The sequence below is a fragment of the Somniosus microcephalus genome, chromosome 21 (assembly GCF_052327205.1).
Source record: "Somniosus microcephalus isolate GS21.2 chromosome 21, FLI_Smic_1.0, whole genome shotgun sequence".
Lineage (NCBI taxonomy): Eukaryota > Metazoa > Chordata > Chondrichthyes > Squaliformes > Somniosidae > Somniosus > Somniosus microcephalus.
The window spans coordinates 17,711,912-17,729,143 of NC_141007.1; the positions used below are offsets into that span (position 1 = coordinate 17,711,912).

Genomic DNA, 17,232 nt, shown 5'->3' on the forward strand with positions numbered 1-17,232 from the left:
GTCATTAAATGTGTGTAAACCCACCTACCACATCGGTTTTTGAGATAAAAGGGAAGTCATCCAGCACATCCTAGAGCTGTTTGTACCTTTCATGCGTGAATGCTTTTATTCAATACATTCAGCAGGGGGCTTAGCTAAACAGGCAATGTCATCACTGTGGGCCTCCTGCCAAGGAAGAGTTTCTCATTCAAGTTGACAGCTTTGATTGGAGGCTTGATGAGCCAGTCCTCGCCACAGAGAGCTGAGGGGTCAGACACAGCCTTTGACTCTCCGTTTAGCCTTGGAGTTCAGTCTAGGGTGTTTTTGAGTCTGGAACAGTCGTAGTGAGACAGAGATGTCTCACTTTATAAGGTTTACTCCAAATAGAGCAGGGACTGCTAAACTGTGTGAATTTACTTGTAACGGGCTGGACTGGGTATTTTACTTTGTTCTCGGTATATAGAGTTGATTTGAACTTGGGCACAGGGAGTACAATCTCAAAGCTTGCTGAAGACATAAAGGCAAGGGATTGGCAAAAAACGAAAGGACTGTCAAATATTTCAAGAAGTCATGGACAGGTTAGTGGAATAGGCAGACAGGTGGCAGATACAGTTTAATGTGAAAAAGTGTGAGGTTGTACATTTTGTGAAGAAAAACAAGGAATGAGAGCATACACCCAATAGAAAGATGTTGAAGGGTGTGGATGATGAGGGAGGCTCAGGGGGTTCAAATCCATAATTCCCTGAAAGTTTGAGTGCAGGAAGATAAGGCCATAAAATGGCCAACAGCATTTTGGATTTTATAAGTATGGGCACAGAGTATCAGAGTAAAGATGTCATGATAAGTTTGTATGAAACACTGATTAGGCCACAGTTAGAGTACTGTGTGCAGTTTTGGATACCTCATTATAGAACGCTCATTTAAAAGGCCCTGATTTTAACTCCAGGTGGATTCTCCGCTCAGGCCTGAGTTAAAATTATAGTCGGGTCTCAATGATGTAATTTGGCCACAACACGCATATGTAAAGAAGTATCTTGTTGGCTCCAGGCGCATGTCCTTGCTGCCTGCTCAGGGGAGCAGGGTTAAAATTGCAGATGTTGCGATCATGGCGGCTTTCGGACAGGTAAGAGCCAGGGAGATTTTAACTGCTCACCCGCCAGGTTTCTGCTGAGCAAGTACTGTTAAAATCACCCACTGTCTGCAGGCTGTGGATTCACCAAGATGATACCAGGAATGGGGAAACTAGGGTTATGAAGAGAGACCTGATCATTCCATTGGAGCAGAGAAGGCTGAGGAGATTTAATAGAGGTTTTTAAAATTATGAAGGGTTTTGAAAGGGTAAGTGGGAAAGACAATATCCTCTGGTTGGGGGGTCAGTGACGAGGGATCAACAAGTTAAAATTGCCCTGAGAGAGAATACAGAGGTTAGGAGAAATTTCTTTACACAGAGGGTTGATGGAGCATGAAATGCTTTGTCACAGGGAGTGGTTCAGGCATCTTTAACAGAAAATTGGATAAATATTTGAAGCAGAGGAAGATATATGGCTAAGGAGAGAGACAGAGAGCGGGGCAGCGGGACCAGTTTTGGATTGCTCTAGCAAAGAGCCGGCACAGACACGGTGGGCTGTGTGGGCTGTAGACGTCTATGGCTCGGCGGTTATCTAGGTTAGATGTAGCACCAGTTAGCCAAAGAGTTACGGTCCCTTCACATTGCCGAATCAAACACTTGCAGCTCGGGTAGCGCACAATCAGACGCAGAGCAAAGCTCCCTCTACCCTGCCCCAAGAATGTCTTTCAGCCCCAACTTCAGAATTTTGCTCACCTGTTGGCCTCTCCCAATACCACCTTCTCCCAACCCAGTGCCAGCCTCCATGTTGCCACCACCGCCATTGCTACACGTCCCATATTTCTGCCCCACTCGAATGAAACCAGTGCTTCTGCGCTAAATCAATCAGCCAAGCACTACCAGAGCCTTGGCTCAATCAGCCTGCTCCTCTGCTCTCTGGTCTTTGTTAAGTTGGGTGTATCCCTTTGGGAAGAAAGTGTGCACTTCATATTGGACAACCAGACACTCGACCTAAGTGGATTTCCCAATAGCTCGGTGTTGGAGACTCATAGAATCATAGAAAGTTACAGCACGGAAGGAGGCCATTTCGGCCCATCGTGTCCGCGCCGGCCAACAAAGAGCTATCCAGCCTAATCCCACTTCCCAGCTCTTGGTCCGTAGCCCTGCAGGTTACAGCATCCCAAGTGCACATCCAAGTACTTTGTAAATGTGGTGCAGGTTCCTGCCTCTACCACCCTTTCAGGCAGTGAGTTCCAGACCCCCACAACCCTCTGGGTGAAGAAATTTCCCCTCAAATCCCCTCTAAACCTTCCACCAATTACTTTAAATCTGTGCCCCCTGGTTTTTGACCCCTCTGCTAAGGGAAATAGGTCCTTTCTATCCACTTTATCTATGCCCCTCATAATTTTATACACCTCAATAAGGTCTCCCCTCAGCCTCCTCTGTTCCAAGGAAAACAGACCCAGCCTATCCAGTCTTTCCTCATAGCTAAGATTCTCTACTCCCGGCAACATCCTTGTAAATCTCCTCTGTACCCTCTCTAGTGCAATCGCATCTTTCCTGTAATGTGGCGACCAGAACTGCACGCAGTACGCTAGCTGAGGCCTAACTAGTGTTTGATACAGTTACTGTTTATTTTAATTCATTCCCGGGATGAGGGCATTGCTGGCAATGCAGGCATTAATTGCCCATCCCTAGTAGCCCTGAAAAGGATCTTCTTCTACAGACAGAGAGCCTTTCCAGACCACTTCAGATGGCAGTTAAAGGTCAACCGCATTGGTGTGGGACGGGAGTCGCACATAAACTTGGTGACGGCAGACATTGGGCGCCGCTCGCTCCGACTGGCCGAGGGGCTTTACCTGTATGACAAGCAGACAGTCATCACTCTTCAGGGCCGCCTCCAGCTGCAGTTTGCTCTCCTGCAGCCCGGCGAGGCTGCGCTGCAGTTGCCTCATGGAGTCCTCCGCCCGGCTCACCACGGCTTCCAACTCACCATCGAGAAATCCCAACACCTCCCTCTGGGCCTTTTCGATGGCTTTCGCCAGTTCGGCGCACTTGCTCTTGGCGTTGCATTTTACCTGTAACACTGTACCCTAAAAAAAAAACACCACAGACACATGGCTCAGCGTGTTAATGGCAGCTCCGTCACCGTGCAGCTTAAACCGGGCAGCGTCCCTTACCTTAACGGAGGCGACCTTTTGCTGCAACTTTGCAATCTCGCCTGTCGTCTCCTGCACCTGTTTGTCCACTTCAGCATGCCGCTCATGGAGATCTTTCTGAAACATCAGAGCATTCAACATTTAGCTCAGCGACACGGGTTGTGCAATGGATTGAGTGGCTGCGTATGTCAACATTTATCATATCGGCCCAGAAATTCAGGTCGGGGGCTTCCCGCGGGTGCAAGCCCCCGACCTGCACTTACCTAGCGCGCCGGCCGTTGAGCTGTGGGCCCGCGTGGGATTCCGATCCTGGGCCTCCTCCAACTGCCGGCGCGCAGTGCTTGCGTATCCCAGGGGCGCAGTTAGTTCGAAGCGTCCCCTGGGATCACGTGGGCCATGGAGAGCCAATGGTAGCAGGGAAATGCTCATTCATAAAATTGACAGGAAGAGCTGTCAAAATTATAAATACTTTAAGCCCCAAAACATAACTAAAACATCAAATAATTTTTTTTTTAATCACATTTTTAAAATAACTAAATTACATAAAATAACTTTTAAACAATAATTTAAATTTTTGAAAAAATTAATTACATTGTCTAACGGGGCTAAAAATAAACTTACCTTTCTTTAAAGTATTTAAAAATAATAAACCTGTGGAAAAAATGTTTTAATTTTAATTAATTCACCACTTACCTTGTTAAAAGCAGGCCTTGCGCCTGCTTTTTAAAAGTGTAACTGCTGGAGACTTACCCTCCCGGAGAAACCTGTAAAAAAAACGGAAGTTCCAGGTGCACGCGCTGCCTCTCCGGCGCACGCGTTCGATCTCTGAACCCCTTCCTTTAAGGGAACGGAAGTTCCGGTTTCCCGTGCATGCGCAGTGCATGCACGAAACCGGCACTTTCGTTGGGCCTACGGGTGAGTATCCAGCACGTACTCACCCGTGGAGACCCGAATTTCTGGGCCGATATCATCTCTTGCTCATTCGGTTCCGCTGGCCTCAATACTGTGGAACTCGCTACCTCCTCCCTCAGTCTTTCCTTACATAGGAGCACAACAACGTACAAGGCTGGAAGACGTCACTGAGGACCATCTGGCCAATCCAAAAGTCCAAACCAATACCATCGCGCTGCTCTCCCTGGGTTCTGAGGTGTACCAGGGGCACTGGATTACAAGTTGGGACAAATTATACTGACCATGGTGTGGCCAGTTCGGGAGTATGGGGGTGTGGACCCTTTTTCAGAAAGGGATTTGATATAAGATTGTACAATAATATCACCAACATTAATTACCACCTTTACATCTTTCAATTTAAAAATGACTTAATTAATTAAAATCCACCCACTAATTAATGTGACCAACACAAAGCGAACTAATCAAAATGCTGAAAAAAACGTGAATTGTTTCCCAAACCTTTAGCAAGTAGCCAAATCCTTTTCCATCACTTCCACCTCCATAACATCGTCCGACTCCACCCTTGCCTCAGCCCCTCTGCTGCTGAAACCCTCATCCATGCCTTTGTCACCTCCAGACTCGACTATTCCAACGCTCTCCTGGCCGACCACCCATATTCCACCCTCCGTAAACTTCTGCTCATCCAAACCTCTGCTGCCCCGTGTCCTACCTCGCACCAAGTCCCGTTCACCCATCACCCCTCTGCTCGCTGACCTACATTGGCTCCTGGTCCGGCAGCACCTCCAATTTAAAATTCTCAACCTCGTGTTTAAATCTCTTCATAGCCTTGCCCCTCCCTATCACCTATCTGTAGTCGTCTCAAGCCCTACAATCCCCTCAGAACTCTCTGTTCCTCCGACTCTGGCCTCTTCCCCCCTCCCTTCACTCCTCCATTGTGGCCGTGCCTTTAACTGTCTAGATCCAATGCGCTGGAGCCCCCTTTCCCCCACTAAACCTCTTTGCCTCTGCACCTCTCTCTCCTCCTTTAAGAACCTCCATAAAAACAAACTCTCCAACCAAGTTTTTGATCAACCCTGCTAATATCTCCTTTTTGACTCGGCAGCCAGTTTTGTCTGAGTATGCCACTGTGAAGCGCCTTGGGATGGTTTTCTATGGTGAAGGCGCTATGCAAATGCAAGTTGTTATTGTTGAACCACTGGACAACAGGATTAAGCATCAAACTAGTTGCCCACAAGGGTATGGGTCAGTAACAATTCCAACACCACCGAGTGATTTAAAAGCTCTCCAAAGAAGGCAGCTGCAATGATTCAGGCCTCTTGCGCATCCCCGATTTTCATCGCTCCACCATTGGCGGCCGTGCCTTCAGCTGCCTAGGCCCTAAGATCTGGAATTCCCTCCCTAAACCTCTCTCCACCTCTCTCTCATCCTTTAAGTCAATCATTAAAACCTACCTCTTTGGCCAAGCTTTTCGTCATCTGCCCTAATATCTCCTTTTGTGGCTCGGTGTCAAATATTATTTGATAATCGCTCCTGTGAAACACCTTGGGGCGTTTTACTACATTAAAGGTGCTGTATAAATGCAAGTTGTTGTTGTTGATATAAAGCAGCATGTACAAGCTTTCAATGTCTGTCTCCCTTATAGCAAGTGTTGCATCTATGCATCGTGCTAATGTTGGTTTTTTTTGTTGTATAATTGTCTCCATTGCTTTTACACATCCATAGCCCTTTGTGGTTTGTATCCAGATCTCCCTGTTCTTAGATACAGGCCGAAGCCCATCAAGTGACAAATCCAAAAGTAAGAGTTGCTTCAGAAGATCATGCAGCAACACCTTGGTCTCGTCTTAGATCATCAAGAATGTCTATTGCTTTCATTGGAACTGCTGGTCTCCAAATCTGTCAAGCTGGAAACACCATTTAGGCACGCTTTAATTCATTCACTGTTATCGGTCATTAAAGGCTCCAGTTTTTTGAGCCCATCTGCTGCTGAAACCCTCTTCCATGCCTTCGTTGCCTTCAGCCTCAACTATTCAAATGCTTGCCTGGCCGGCCTCCCATCTTCTACCCTCCAAAAACTCGAACTGATCCAAAACTCTGCTGCCCGTATCCTAATTCGCACTAAGTCCCGCTCACCCATCACCCCCGTGCTCGCTGACCTACATTGGCTCCCGGTCCAGCAACACCTTAATTTTAAAATTCTCATCCTCATGTTCCATTGTAAGAAATGGCTATTAGATTCACAGATGATGTTTGACTCTTAGAACAGAAATTAAAATGCAGTCAGGAACAAATGGTTGAAGTGTCAGCAAGGACAAATAACAAACACCAAAAGACAAATGGAAATGATAAGAGGATCGTAAAATGCAAGAAAACGCAGGATGATAATACCGTTACGAGACAATAAGGAGCCATGAAGTCATAAAATGTCCTTAAAGAAACGTAACAAATTATTCCTCAGAAAGATAAGAGAAAGGCCTAGTCAGCCATGCAGAAAGGGGCAGTGAGAAATGTCTTCCCGCACCACACTTGGATTATAGGTGCTTGACACTAGATAGATCACAGCCCACCAAAATAACTATAAATATAGAGGGCTGAGAGGGGATCAGACAGCGAGGGGCAAAGGCTTCTTCGAGGTGGAAATCAATGCTGGCTCCGGCCTAGCACCTCCAACAGCTCGGGGGGCGAATCAACAGAAGTGACTGCTGTTACTGACTGCAGAGACCCGTTGACCCGAGACCTCCACGCTGTCTCATCAGACATCTAACCAACCGTCCGTCCGGTCGTGGCATTCCGATTCGGGAGTCGTAGATCGCTCTCTACTGTCACGGGTTGTATGTCTATTATACTCAGCTTAAACCATATGTAATATCTGATTATGCTTTAAAACTTAGCTCTTTAATAAAATGCCTTGCAACTCCTAAGACCCTTTGGGTAATCAGTGTGGGACCTATGATCCTAATCTTACACCATGGCGGTGAAAGGCGCTATATAAATGCAAGTCCTTTTTTTCTTATACTGTAACCAATAGATTATTGTTGCCAATTTACATGGAATTTTTCTGTTTCAGCAGAGCCATTAACCCATCTACAATAGGCAGATTAACACCAGCTTTCAAATAGCTGACCGAGGAATGGCAGACAAATGTGTTAAGTGTCTACTGATATCGCAAACAGTCACCTCTACCCCGAACAGCCCTCACCTACTTCTTTGGTCAAAATGTTGTCCATCTCTCTCTTGAATTTGCTGAGACTGCCGAACTCTCCCTGGGCAGTTTATTCTGTACATTCAACATCCTCTATGTGAAGCAGGTAAAACTAAACTATCTATCCACCTTCCACCTTCTGATCTGAGTTTGTGGCCCCGGTTCCAGAGTATGGCAACAATTGTATTAGACTTTGCTTTATCTAGACGTATTAAAGTATCCCTTCATCCTTTTCCCAGTCTAAATATTCCCAACTTCCATTTTTTTTATTAGTTCACGGGATGTGGGCATCGCTGGCAAGGCCAGCACTTATTGCCCATCCCTAATTGCCCTTGAGAAGGTGGTGGTGAGCCGCCTTCTTGAACCGCTGCAGTCCGTGTGGTGAAGGTACTCCCACAGTGCTGTTAGAAAGATAAAAACATAGAAACATAGAAGATAGGAGTAGGAGTAGGCCATTCGGCCCCTCGAGCCTGCTCCGCCATTCAATGCGATCATGGCTGATCATCCAAGTTCAGTACCCGGTCCCTGCTTTCTCCCCATACCCCTTGATCGCTTTAGCCTTAAGAAATATATCCAACTCCTTCTTGAATATATTTAATGAATTGGCATCTACTGCCTTCTGTGGTAGAGAATTCCACAGGTTCACCACTCTCTGGGTGAAGAAATTCCTCCTCATTTCTGTCCTAAAAGACCTACCCCTTATCCTTAGACTGTGACCCCTGGTTCTGGATTCCCCGACCATCGGGAACAACCTCCCTGCATCTAGTCTGTCCAGTCCTGCCAGAATTTTATAAGTTTCAACGAGATCCCCTCTCATTCTTCTAAACTCCAGCGAGTACAAGCCCAATCGACCCAATCTCTCCTCATACGTCATTCCTGCCATCCCAGGTATCAGCCTGGTGAATCTTCGCTGAACTCCTTCCATGTCAAGAATATCCTTCCTCAGATAAGGCGACCAAAACTGCACACAATACTCAAGATGTGGTCTCACCAAGACCCTGTACAACTGTAGCAAGGCATCCTTGTTCCTGTACTCAAACCCTCTCGCTATGAAGGCCAACATACCATTTGCCTTCTTAACCGCCTGCTGCACCTACATGCTTACCTTCAGCGACTGGTGCACAAGGACACCCAGGTCTCATTGCACTTCCCCTTCTCCCAATCTATTGCCATTCAGATAATAATCTGCTTTCCTGTTTTTGACACCAAAGTGGATAACCTCACATTTATCCACGTTATATTGCATCTGCCATGCTTCTGCCCAATCACCCAACCTGTCCAAATCATCCTGTAGTTTCTTGGCATCCTCCTCACAGCACACACATCCACCCAGCTTTGTGTCATCTGCAAATTTGGAGATATTACATCTAGTTCCCTTGTCTAGATCATTAATATATATTGTGAATAGCTGGGGTCCAAGGACCGATCCCTGCGGTACCCCACTAGTCATTGCCTGCCACTCGGAAAAACACCCGTTTATTCCAACTCTTTGCTTTCTATCTGCCAACCAGTTCTCTATCCAAGTCAATACCTTGCCCCCAATCCCATGTGCCTTAACTTTACATGCTAATCTCTTATGTGGGACTTTATCGAAAGTCTTCTGAGTCCAAATACACCACATCCACTGGTTCTCCCTTATCTATTTTACTAGTTACACCCTCAAAAAATTCCAGTAGATTAGTCAAGCATGATTTACCTTTTGTAAATTCATGTTGACTTTGTCCGATCCGGTCACTGCTTTCCAAGTGATCTGCTATTACATCTTTTATAATGGACTCTAGCATTTTCCCCACTATCGATGTCAGGCTTACCGGTCTATAATTCCCTGTTTTCTCTCTACCACCTTTTTTGAATAGTGGGGTAACATTAGCTACCCTCCAATCCATGGGTACTGTTCCAGATTCTATCGAATGTTGGAAGATGATCAGCAATGCATCTACTATTTCTAGGGCCACTTCCTTAAGTACCATAGGATGTAGATTATCAGGCCCTGGGGATTTATCGGTCTTCAATTTCCCTAACACCATTTCACTACAAATACTGATTTATTTCAGTTCCTCCCTTTCATCAGACCCTATGTTCCCCGACATTTCTGGGAGGTTATTTGTGTCCTCCTTTGTGAAGACAGAACCAAAATATGTATTTAATTGGTCTGCCATTTCTTTGTTCCCCATTATAAATTCCCCTGATTCTGACTGCAAGGGACCTACGCTTGACTTCACCAATCTTTTTCTCTTCACATATCTATAAAAGCTTTTACAGTCTTTTTATGTTCCCTGAAAGCTTACTCTCATATTCTATTTTCCCTTTCTTAATTAATCCCTTTGTCCTCCTTTGTTGAATCCTAAACTGCTCCCAATCCTCTAGATTACTGCTTTTTCTGGCCAATTTATATGTCTTCTCCTTGGATCTTATGCTATCCCTAATTTCCCTCGTTAGCCATGGTTGAGTCACCTTTTTTGTTTTATTTTTATGCCAAACTGGGATGAACAAATTCTGTAGTTCATCCATGCGGTCTTTGAATGTTTGCCATTTCCTATCCACCGTTAACCCTTTGAGTGACATTCCCCAATCAATCCTACCTAATTCATGCCTCAGACCATCGTAGTATCCTTTATTTAAATTGAGGACCCTAGTCTCTGAGTCAACTACTTCATTCTCCATCTTAATGAAGAATTCGATCATATTATGATCGCTCTGACCCAAGGGGCCTCGCACAACAAGATTGCTAATTAATCCTTTCTCGTTACATAATACCCAGTCTAACATGGCCTGATCTCTGGTTGGTTCCTCGACATATTGGTCCAGGAAACCATCCCATAAACACTCCAGGAATTCCTCCTCCACAGTATTGTTAGGGAGGGAGTTCCAGGATTTTGACCCAGCGATGATGAAGGATCGCCAATATATTTCCAAGTCAGGATGGTGTGTGGCTTGGAGGGGAACTTGGAGGTGGTGGTGTTCCCATGCACCTGCTGCCCTTGTCCTTCTAGGTGGTAGAGGTCGCGGGTTTGGGAGGTGCTGTCGAAGAAGCCTTGGCGAGTTGCTGCAGTGCATCTTGTAGATGGTGCACACTGCAGCCACGGTACGCCAGTGGTGGAGGGAGTGAATGTTTAAGGTGGTGGATGGGGTGCCAATCAAGCAGGCTGCTTTGTCTTGGATGGTGTCTTGAGTGTTGTTGGTTTAATCCAAGTCTCTTAAAATGAAGATGAAGCTTCCAAATATTTAACACCTCTCACAACCCCGAATTTCCCAAAATGCGACACACGCCAATTAACTACTCTTAGAGTGTAGCCACTCTTGTTTTATAGGCAAATACAGCAATCAATTTAAAGGCAGCAAGATCCCACAAACAGCACAGAGTTAGTCTCTTGTGGTGGTGTTGGTTGAGGGATTCGTGTTTGTAAGGACCTTGGAGAACTTACTTCTATTCTTCAGATGGTGCCATGAGCTCGTTCACATCCAACTAAGTAGGTAGATGGGGCATCGGTTTAACAGCTCAAAAGACAGCACCTCTGACAGTGCAGCACTCCCTCAGTACCAGAGTCAGCCTAAATTATTTATAAATAGCTGCAGCTTGAACCCACAATTTCTAACTCAAAGGTAAGAGAGCCGCCACTGAGACAAGCCGACATTTATTACTGATATCACTTTAGTATTTCCCTGAGGGGAGATCCGAGTCCACAATCTCACAACACCCCACTCCATTCACTGAGGAAAAACTGCATCTCCCCAACACCCCACTCCACTCACTGAGGACAATCTGCATCTCCCCAACAGCCCACTCCACTCACTGAGGACAATCTGCATCTCCCCAACACCCCGCTCCACTGACTGAGGACAATCTGCATCTCCCCAACACCCCACTCCACTCACTGAGGACAATCTGCATCTCCCCAACACCTCACTCCACTCACTGAGGACAATCTGCATCTCCCAACACCCCACTCCACTCACTGAGAACAATCTGCCTCTCCCCAACACCCCACTCCACTCACTGAGGACAATCTGCATCTCCCCAACACCCCACTCCACTCACTGAGGACAATCTGCATCTCCCCAACATCCCACTCCACTCACTGAGGACAATCTGCATCTCCCCAACAGCCCACTCCACTCACTGAGGACAATCTGCATCTCCCCAACACCCCACTCCACTCACTGAGGACAATCTGCATCTCCCCAACACCCCACTCCACTCACTGAGGACAATCTGCATCTCCCCAACACCCCACTCCACTCACTGAGGACAATCTGCATCTCCCCAACACCCCACTCCACTCACTGAGGACAATCTGCATCTCCCCAACACCCCACTCCACTCACTGAGGACAATCTGCATCTCCCCAACACCCCACTCCACTCACTGAGGACAATCTGCATCTCCCCAACACCCCACTCCACTCACTGAGGACAATCTGCATCTCCCCAACACCCCACTCCACTCACTGAGGACAATCTGCATCTCCCCAACATCCCACTCCACTCACTGAGGACAATCTGCATCTCCCCAACACCCCACTCCACTCACTGAGGACAATCTGCATCTCCCCAACATCCCACTCCACTCACTGAGGACAATCTGCATCTCCCCAACATCCCACTCCACTCACTGAGGACAATCTGCATCTCCCCAACATCCCACTCCACTCACTGAGGACAATCTACATCTCCCCAACACCTCACTCCACTCACTGAGGACAATCTGCATCTCCCCAACACCCCACTCCACTCACTGAGGACAATCTGCCTCTCCCCAACACCTCACTCCACTCACTGAGGACAATCTGCATCTCCCCAACACCCCACTCCACTCACTGAGGACAATCTGCATCTCCCCAACATCCCACTCCACTCACTGAGGACAATCTGCATCTCCCCAACATCCCACTCCACTCACTGAGGACAATCTGCATCTCCCCAACACCTCACTCCACTCACTGAGGACAATCTGCATCTCCCCAACATCCCACTCCACTCACTGAGGACAATCTGCATCTCCCCAACAGCCCACTCCACTCACTGAGGACAATCTGCATCTCCCCAACATCCCACTCCACTCACTGAGGACAATCTGCATCTCCCCAACACCTCACTCCACTCACTGAGGACAATCTGCATCTCCCCAACACCCCACTCCACTCACTGAGGACAATCTGCATCTCCCCAACACCTCACTCCACTCACTGAGGACAATCTGCATCTCCCAACACCTCACTCCACTCACTGAGGACAATCTGCATCTCCCCAACATCCCACTCCACTCACTGAGGACAATCTGCATCTCCCCAACACCTCACTCCACTCACTGAGGACAATCTGCATCTCCCCAACACCCCACTCCACTCACTGAGGACAATCTGCATCTCCCCAACACCTCACTCCACTCACTGAGGACAATCTGCATCTCCCCAACATCCCACTCCACTCACTGAGGACAATCTGCATCTCCCCAACACCTCACTCCACTCACTGAGGACAATCTGCATCTCCCCAACATCCCACTCCACTCACTGAGGACAATCTGCATCTCCCCAACATCCCACTCCACTCACTGAGGACAATCTGCATCTCCCGAACACCTCACTCCACTCACTGAGGACAATCTGCATCTCCCCAACACCCCACTCCACTCACTGAGGACAATCTGCATCTCCCCAACACCTCACTCCACTCACTGAGGACAATCTGCATCTCCCGAACACCTCACTCCAGTCACTGAGGACAATCTGCATCTCCCCAACATCCCACTCCACTCACTGAGGACAATCTGCATCTCCCCAACATCCCACTCCACTCACTGAGGACAATCTGCATCTCCCGAACACCTCACTCCAGTCACTGAGGACAATCTGCATCTCCCCAACACCCCACTCCACTCAGTGAGGACAATCTGCATCTCCCCAACACCTCACTCCACTCACTGAGGACAATCTGCATCTCCCCAACACCCCACTCCACTCACTGAGGACAATCTGCATCTCCCCAACACCTCACTCCACTCACTGAGGACAATCTGCATCTCCCCAACACCTCACTCCACTCACTGAGGACAATCTGCATCACCCCAACAGCCCACTCCACTCACTGAGGACAATCTACATCTCCCCAACATCCCACTCCACTCACTGAGGACAATCTACATCTCCCCAACACCCCACTCCACTCACTGAGGACAATCTGCATCTCCCCAACATCCCACTCCACTCACTGAGGACAATCTGCATCTCCCCAACACCCCACTCCACTCACTGAGGACAATCTGCATCTCCCCAACACCCCACTCCACTCACTGAGGACAATCTGCATCTCCCCAACAGCCCACTCCACTCACTGAGGACAATCTGCATCTCCCCAACACCCCACTCCACTCACTGAGGACAATCTGCATCTCCCCAACACCTCACTCCACTCACTGAGGACAATCTGCATCTCCCCAACACCTCACTCCACTCACTGAGGACAATCTGCATCTCCCCAACACCTCACTCCACTCAGTGAGGACAATCTGCATCTCCCCAACATCCCACTCCACTCACTGAGGACAATCTGCATCTCCCCAACATCCCACTCCACTCACTGAGGACAATCTGCATCTCCCCAACACCCCACTCCACTCACTGAGGACAATCTGCATCTCCCAACACCTCACTCCACTCACTGAGGACAATCTGCATCTCCCCAACAGCCCACTCCACTCACTGAGGACAATCTGTTATATATAATCACCCCCCCCCCCGAACCCCTCGATTAGATTCCACCGTGTAACTCACTCCCGGGTATCTGTTATTCTATATATAAACCACCCGAACCCCTCGATTAGATTCCAGCCTGTAACTCACTCCCGGGTATCTGTTATTCTATATATAATCCCCCCAAACCCCTTGATTAAATTCCAGCCTGTAGCTCACTCCCGGGTATCTGTTACTCTATATATAAATTTCAGCTGTCTCCGAGTGTCAGTTGAAGCAGAAAAACAACAGGATAAAATGAGAAGAATTAACGCAGGGTGTGGGGAGATTCCGGAGCTGGGAAATCTGTTTGCAGGTGAGAGTCTGATCAGGGATCACTTGAAAACCCAGGGATTTAAATAGATGCCAATCAGTAAAAACTGAGAACAAAGAGCCTTTTAAAAGGGAAAATCACACATGCTGGAAATCTGAAATAAAAGCTGCAGAGGCTGGAAATATACAGCAGGTCAGTCAGCAAGTGATAAAAAGCAGGTACTAACTCAGCCGGGGACCCTTTGGGTATAAATCGCGCATTTTGGTACTAACGACAAACAGATTTGGATCAAATTCCTTTCTCGGTAGAGTTTAACTCCTTCGTGTGCAACGAGAATGGGAAGTACTTTCATTACTAGCATCAGACTGGACGATTTCAACTCATTAGTCACAAAGGGTTAACCTGCCTTCTTTCTTTCAAGACAAGTGCCGGTCCTGCTGTATATACCTGTAGGCAGTACCTTTTACAAAGTATGTTTCTACACATGTACCTTCAGCTCGCTCACTTGGTCCTCCACAGACACTGTCTCGTGTTGCCGGTGTTCGTTGATGGCACACAAGCAGCAGACGCACGTCTGGTCGGTCCTGCAGAAGACCTCCAGAGGTTTGCGATGGATCGGGCACTTCCTCCTCTCGATGTCCCCGACCGGGTCGATGAGCCGGTGGTCTCTGAACACTGGGTTGCTGCCATGGGGCTGCAGGTGGACCTCGCAGTACGATGCCATGCAGACCACGCACGACTTGACAGCTTCCAGCTTCTGGCCAGTGCAGAAGTCACAGAGGACGTCCAGAGGGCTGGCGGCATCCTTGGAGGCAGAGGCCGGGTCGAAATTAGTGAAGTCTTCCACGATCTCGCAGAGGATGGTGTTCTTGGAGAGGGAAGGCCTGGAGCTAAACGTTTCCCGGCACTGAGGGCACCTGAAGGTCTCCGCACTCCCCTCCTGGTGCCAGCATCTCCCAATACACTCCATGCAGAAGTTGTGGCCACAGGGAATGGTGGCCGGAGACTTCAGGAGGTCCAGGCAGATGGCGCAAGCTAGCTTGGCTTCGGAAATGGAGACTTTAGACACCGCCATTCCTCAGGGAGAGAGAGAGAGAGAAGCCCAACCCTCACCAAGTCTGGGCAAGCAGAGAAATTAAAGTGAAGCTTGGAAGTGGTCTTAGAAGTTAAGTTAATGATCCACCAAGATCTATCTCAAAGCAAATAACGTCACTCAAAATATTTCTCAATAACAATAGTTTCGTTTTTTATTTTTCCGCTTTACACATTAAAAAAAAAATGTTGTTTCAACATGACTGGGAGCTCCACCCTTGCTTAACATCCAGTTTCACAAGCCAGCTACCGACATTCCTGTAGGGTTTTATTGGAATGACATCTGTGCTTGTCTGTTAGCCGTGCAGTAATGGCTTAAAGGGGCACTGATCTCATCCACCTCGTGTTTTCTTTTTCAAAGTCTCCTTACAACTACACGGTGCTGCAATGTAAACCGTCCCGACTGTCCAACATGGGGGTGGTCAAGTACAACGCCGGTTGGTGTGGGAGGGGGATGACAGTCCCTATTGCCTCGTGATTTATGCATCGCTACTTACCACCCTTCCGGAGCTCGAGAGGTCTGACAGCCCCACATTCTGGCGATCAAAAAAAGATATAAAGACAATTAAGATACAAAAGGGGGCAGATAATTGATAAACTAATCAAACTTTGCACATTCTCCCCGTGTTTGCGTGGGTTTCCTCCGGGTGCTCCGGTTTCCTCCCACAGTCCAAAGATGTGCGGGTTAGGTTGATTGGCTATGATAAAAAAAATTGACCCTTAGTGTTAGGGGGATTAAATATGTGGGGATCGGGTGGGATATGTGTTGGTGTAGGAGTTACAGGGATCGGGTGGGATATGTGTTGGTGTAGGAGTTACAGGGATCGGGTGGGATATGTGTTGGTGTAGGAGTTACAGGGATCGGGTGGGATATGTGTCGGTGCAGGCTCGATGGGCCGAAATGGCCTCTATCTGCACTGAGGTTTCTGTGATTCTGTGATTTAGAGAGGAGAAAACCCCTGGTCCACTGGATTGCATCCATGCATATTAAAAGAAATTAGGGAAAAGATAGCAGAGGCACTATTACATATATATAATAAAAATTCATTAGAAAGGGGAATAGTGCCAGAGGACTGGGGGACAGCTAATGTGATTCCTATATTTAAAAAGGGAGGTAGATAGAACAAGTCCAGGGAACTATACACCAAGGAACTTAACGTAGGTGGTAGGAAAGAAAATGGAATTCTTAAAGTTAAGTAATAGAAAAACATCTAGAAACTGAAAATATAATAGTCAGCAGGGATTCTTTAAAGATGTAACAGAAAGGGTAGATAAGGGTAATGTAGTAGATGTAAGATATTTATAGATAGATTTCTAGACACAAAAGGCATCAAGGGGTATGGGGAGAGAACAGGAATATGGTATTGAGATGGAGGATCAGTCATAGAGTCATAGAGTTTTACAGCACAGAAAGAGGCCCTTCGGCCCATCGTGTCTGCGCCGCCCATCCATCCCTGTCCAGTCTAATCCCATTTTCCAGCATTTGGTCCATAGCCTTGTATGCATTGGCATTCCAAGTGCTCATCCAAATGCTTCTTGAATGTTGTGAGGGTTCCTGCCTCTACCACCCTTTTGGGCATTGAGTTCCACATTCCAACCACCCTCTGGGTGAAAAAGTTCCTCCTCAAATCCCCTCTAAATCTCCTGCCCCTTACCCTGAATCTATGCCCCCTTGTTATTGACCCCCCTACTAAGGGGAAAAGTTCCTCTTTGTCTACCCTATCTATGCCCCTCATCATTTTGTATACCTCAATCAGGTCCCCCCTCAGCCTTCTTTGCTCCAAGGAAAACAACCCCAGCCTGTTTAGTCTTTCTTCATA

The 17,232-nt window shown here is 47.5% G+C and overlaps 1 protein-coding gene across 1 annotated transcript in view; it reads right to left on the reverse strand.

The window, feature by feature from the left end:
* Positions 1 to 16,116, reverse strand: part of LOC147102626 (tripartite motif-containing protein 16-like) — a 29,439-nt gene extending 13,323 nt beyond the window's left edge. Inside the window, exons 1-3 of the mRNA XM_085963290.1 lie at positions 14,811 to 16,116; positions 3,226 to 3,321; positions 2,905 to 3,138 (exon numbers count right to left, since the gene is read on the reverse strand). Of these exons, the coding sequence (XP_085819416.1) occupies positions 2,905 to 3,138; positions 3,226 to 3,321; positions 14,811 to 15,395 (915 nt within the window). The 5' untranslated portion in view covers positions 15,396 to 16,116. The remainder of the gene's footprint in view (positions 1 to 2,904; positions 3,139 to 3,225; positions 3,322 to 14,810) is intronic.
* Between the last annotated feature and the right edge of the window lie 1,116 nt (positions 16,117 to 17,232).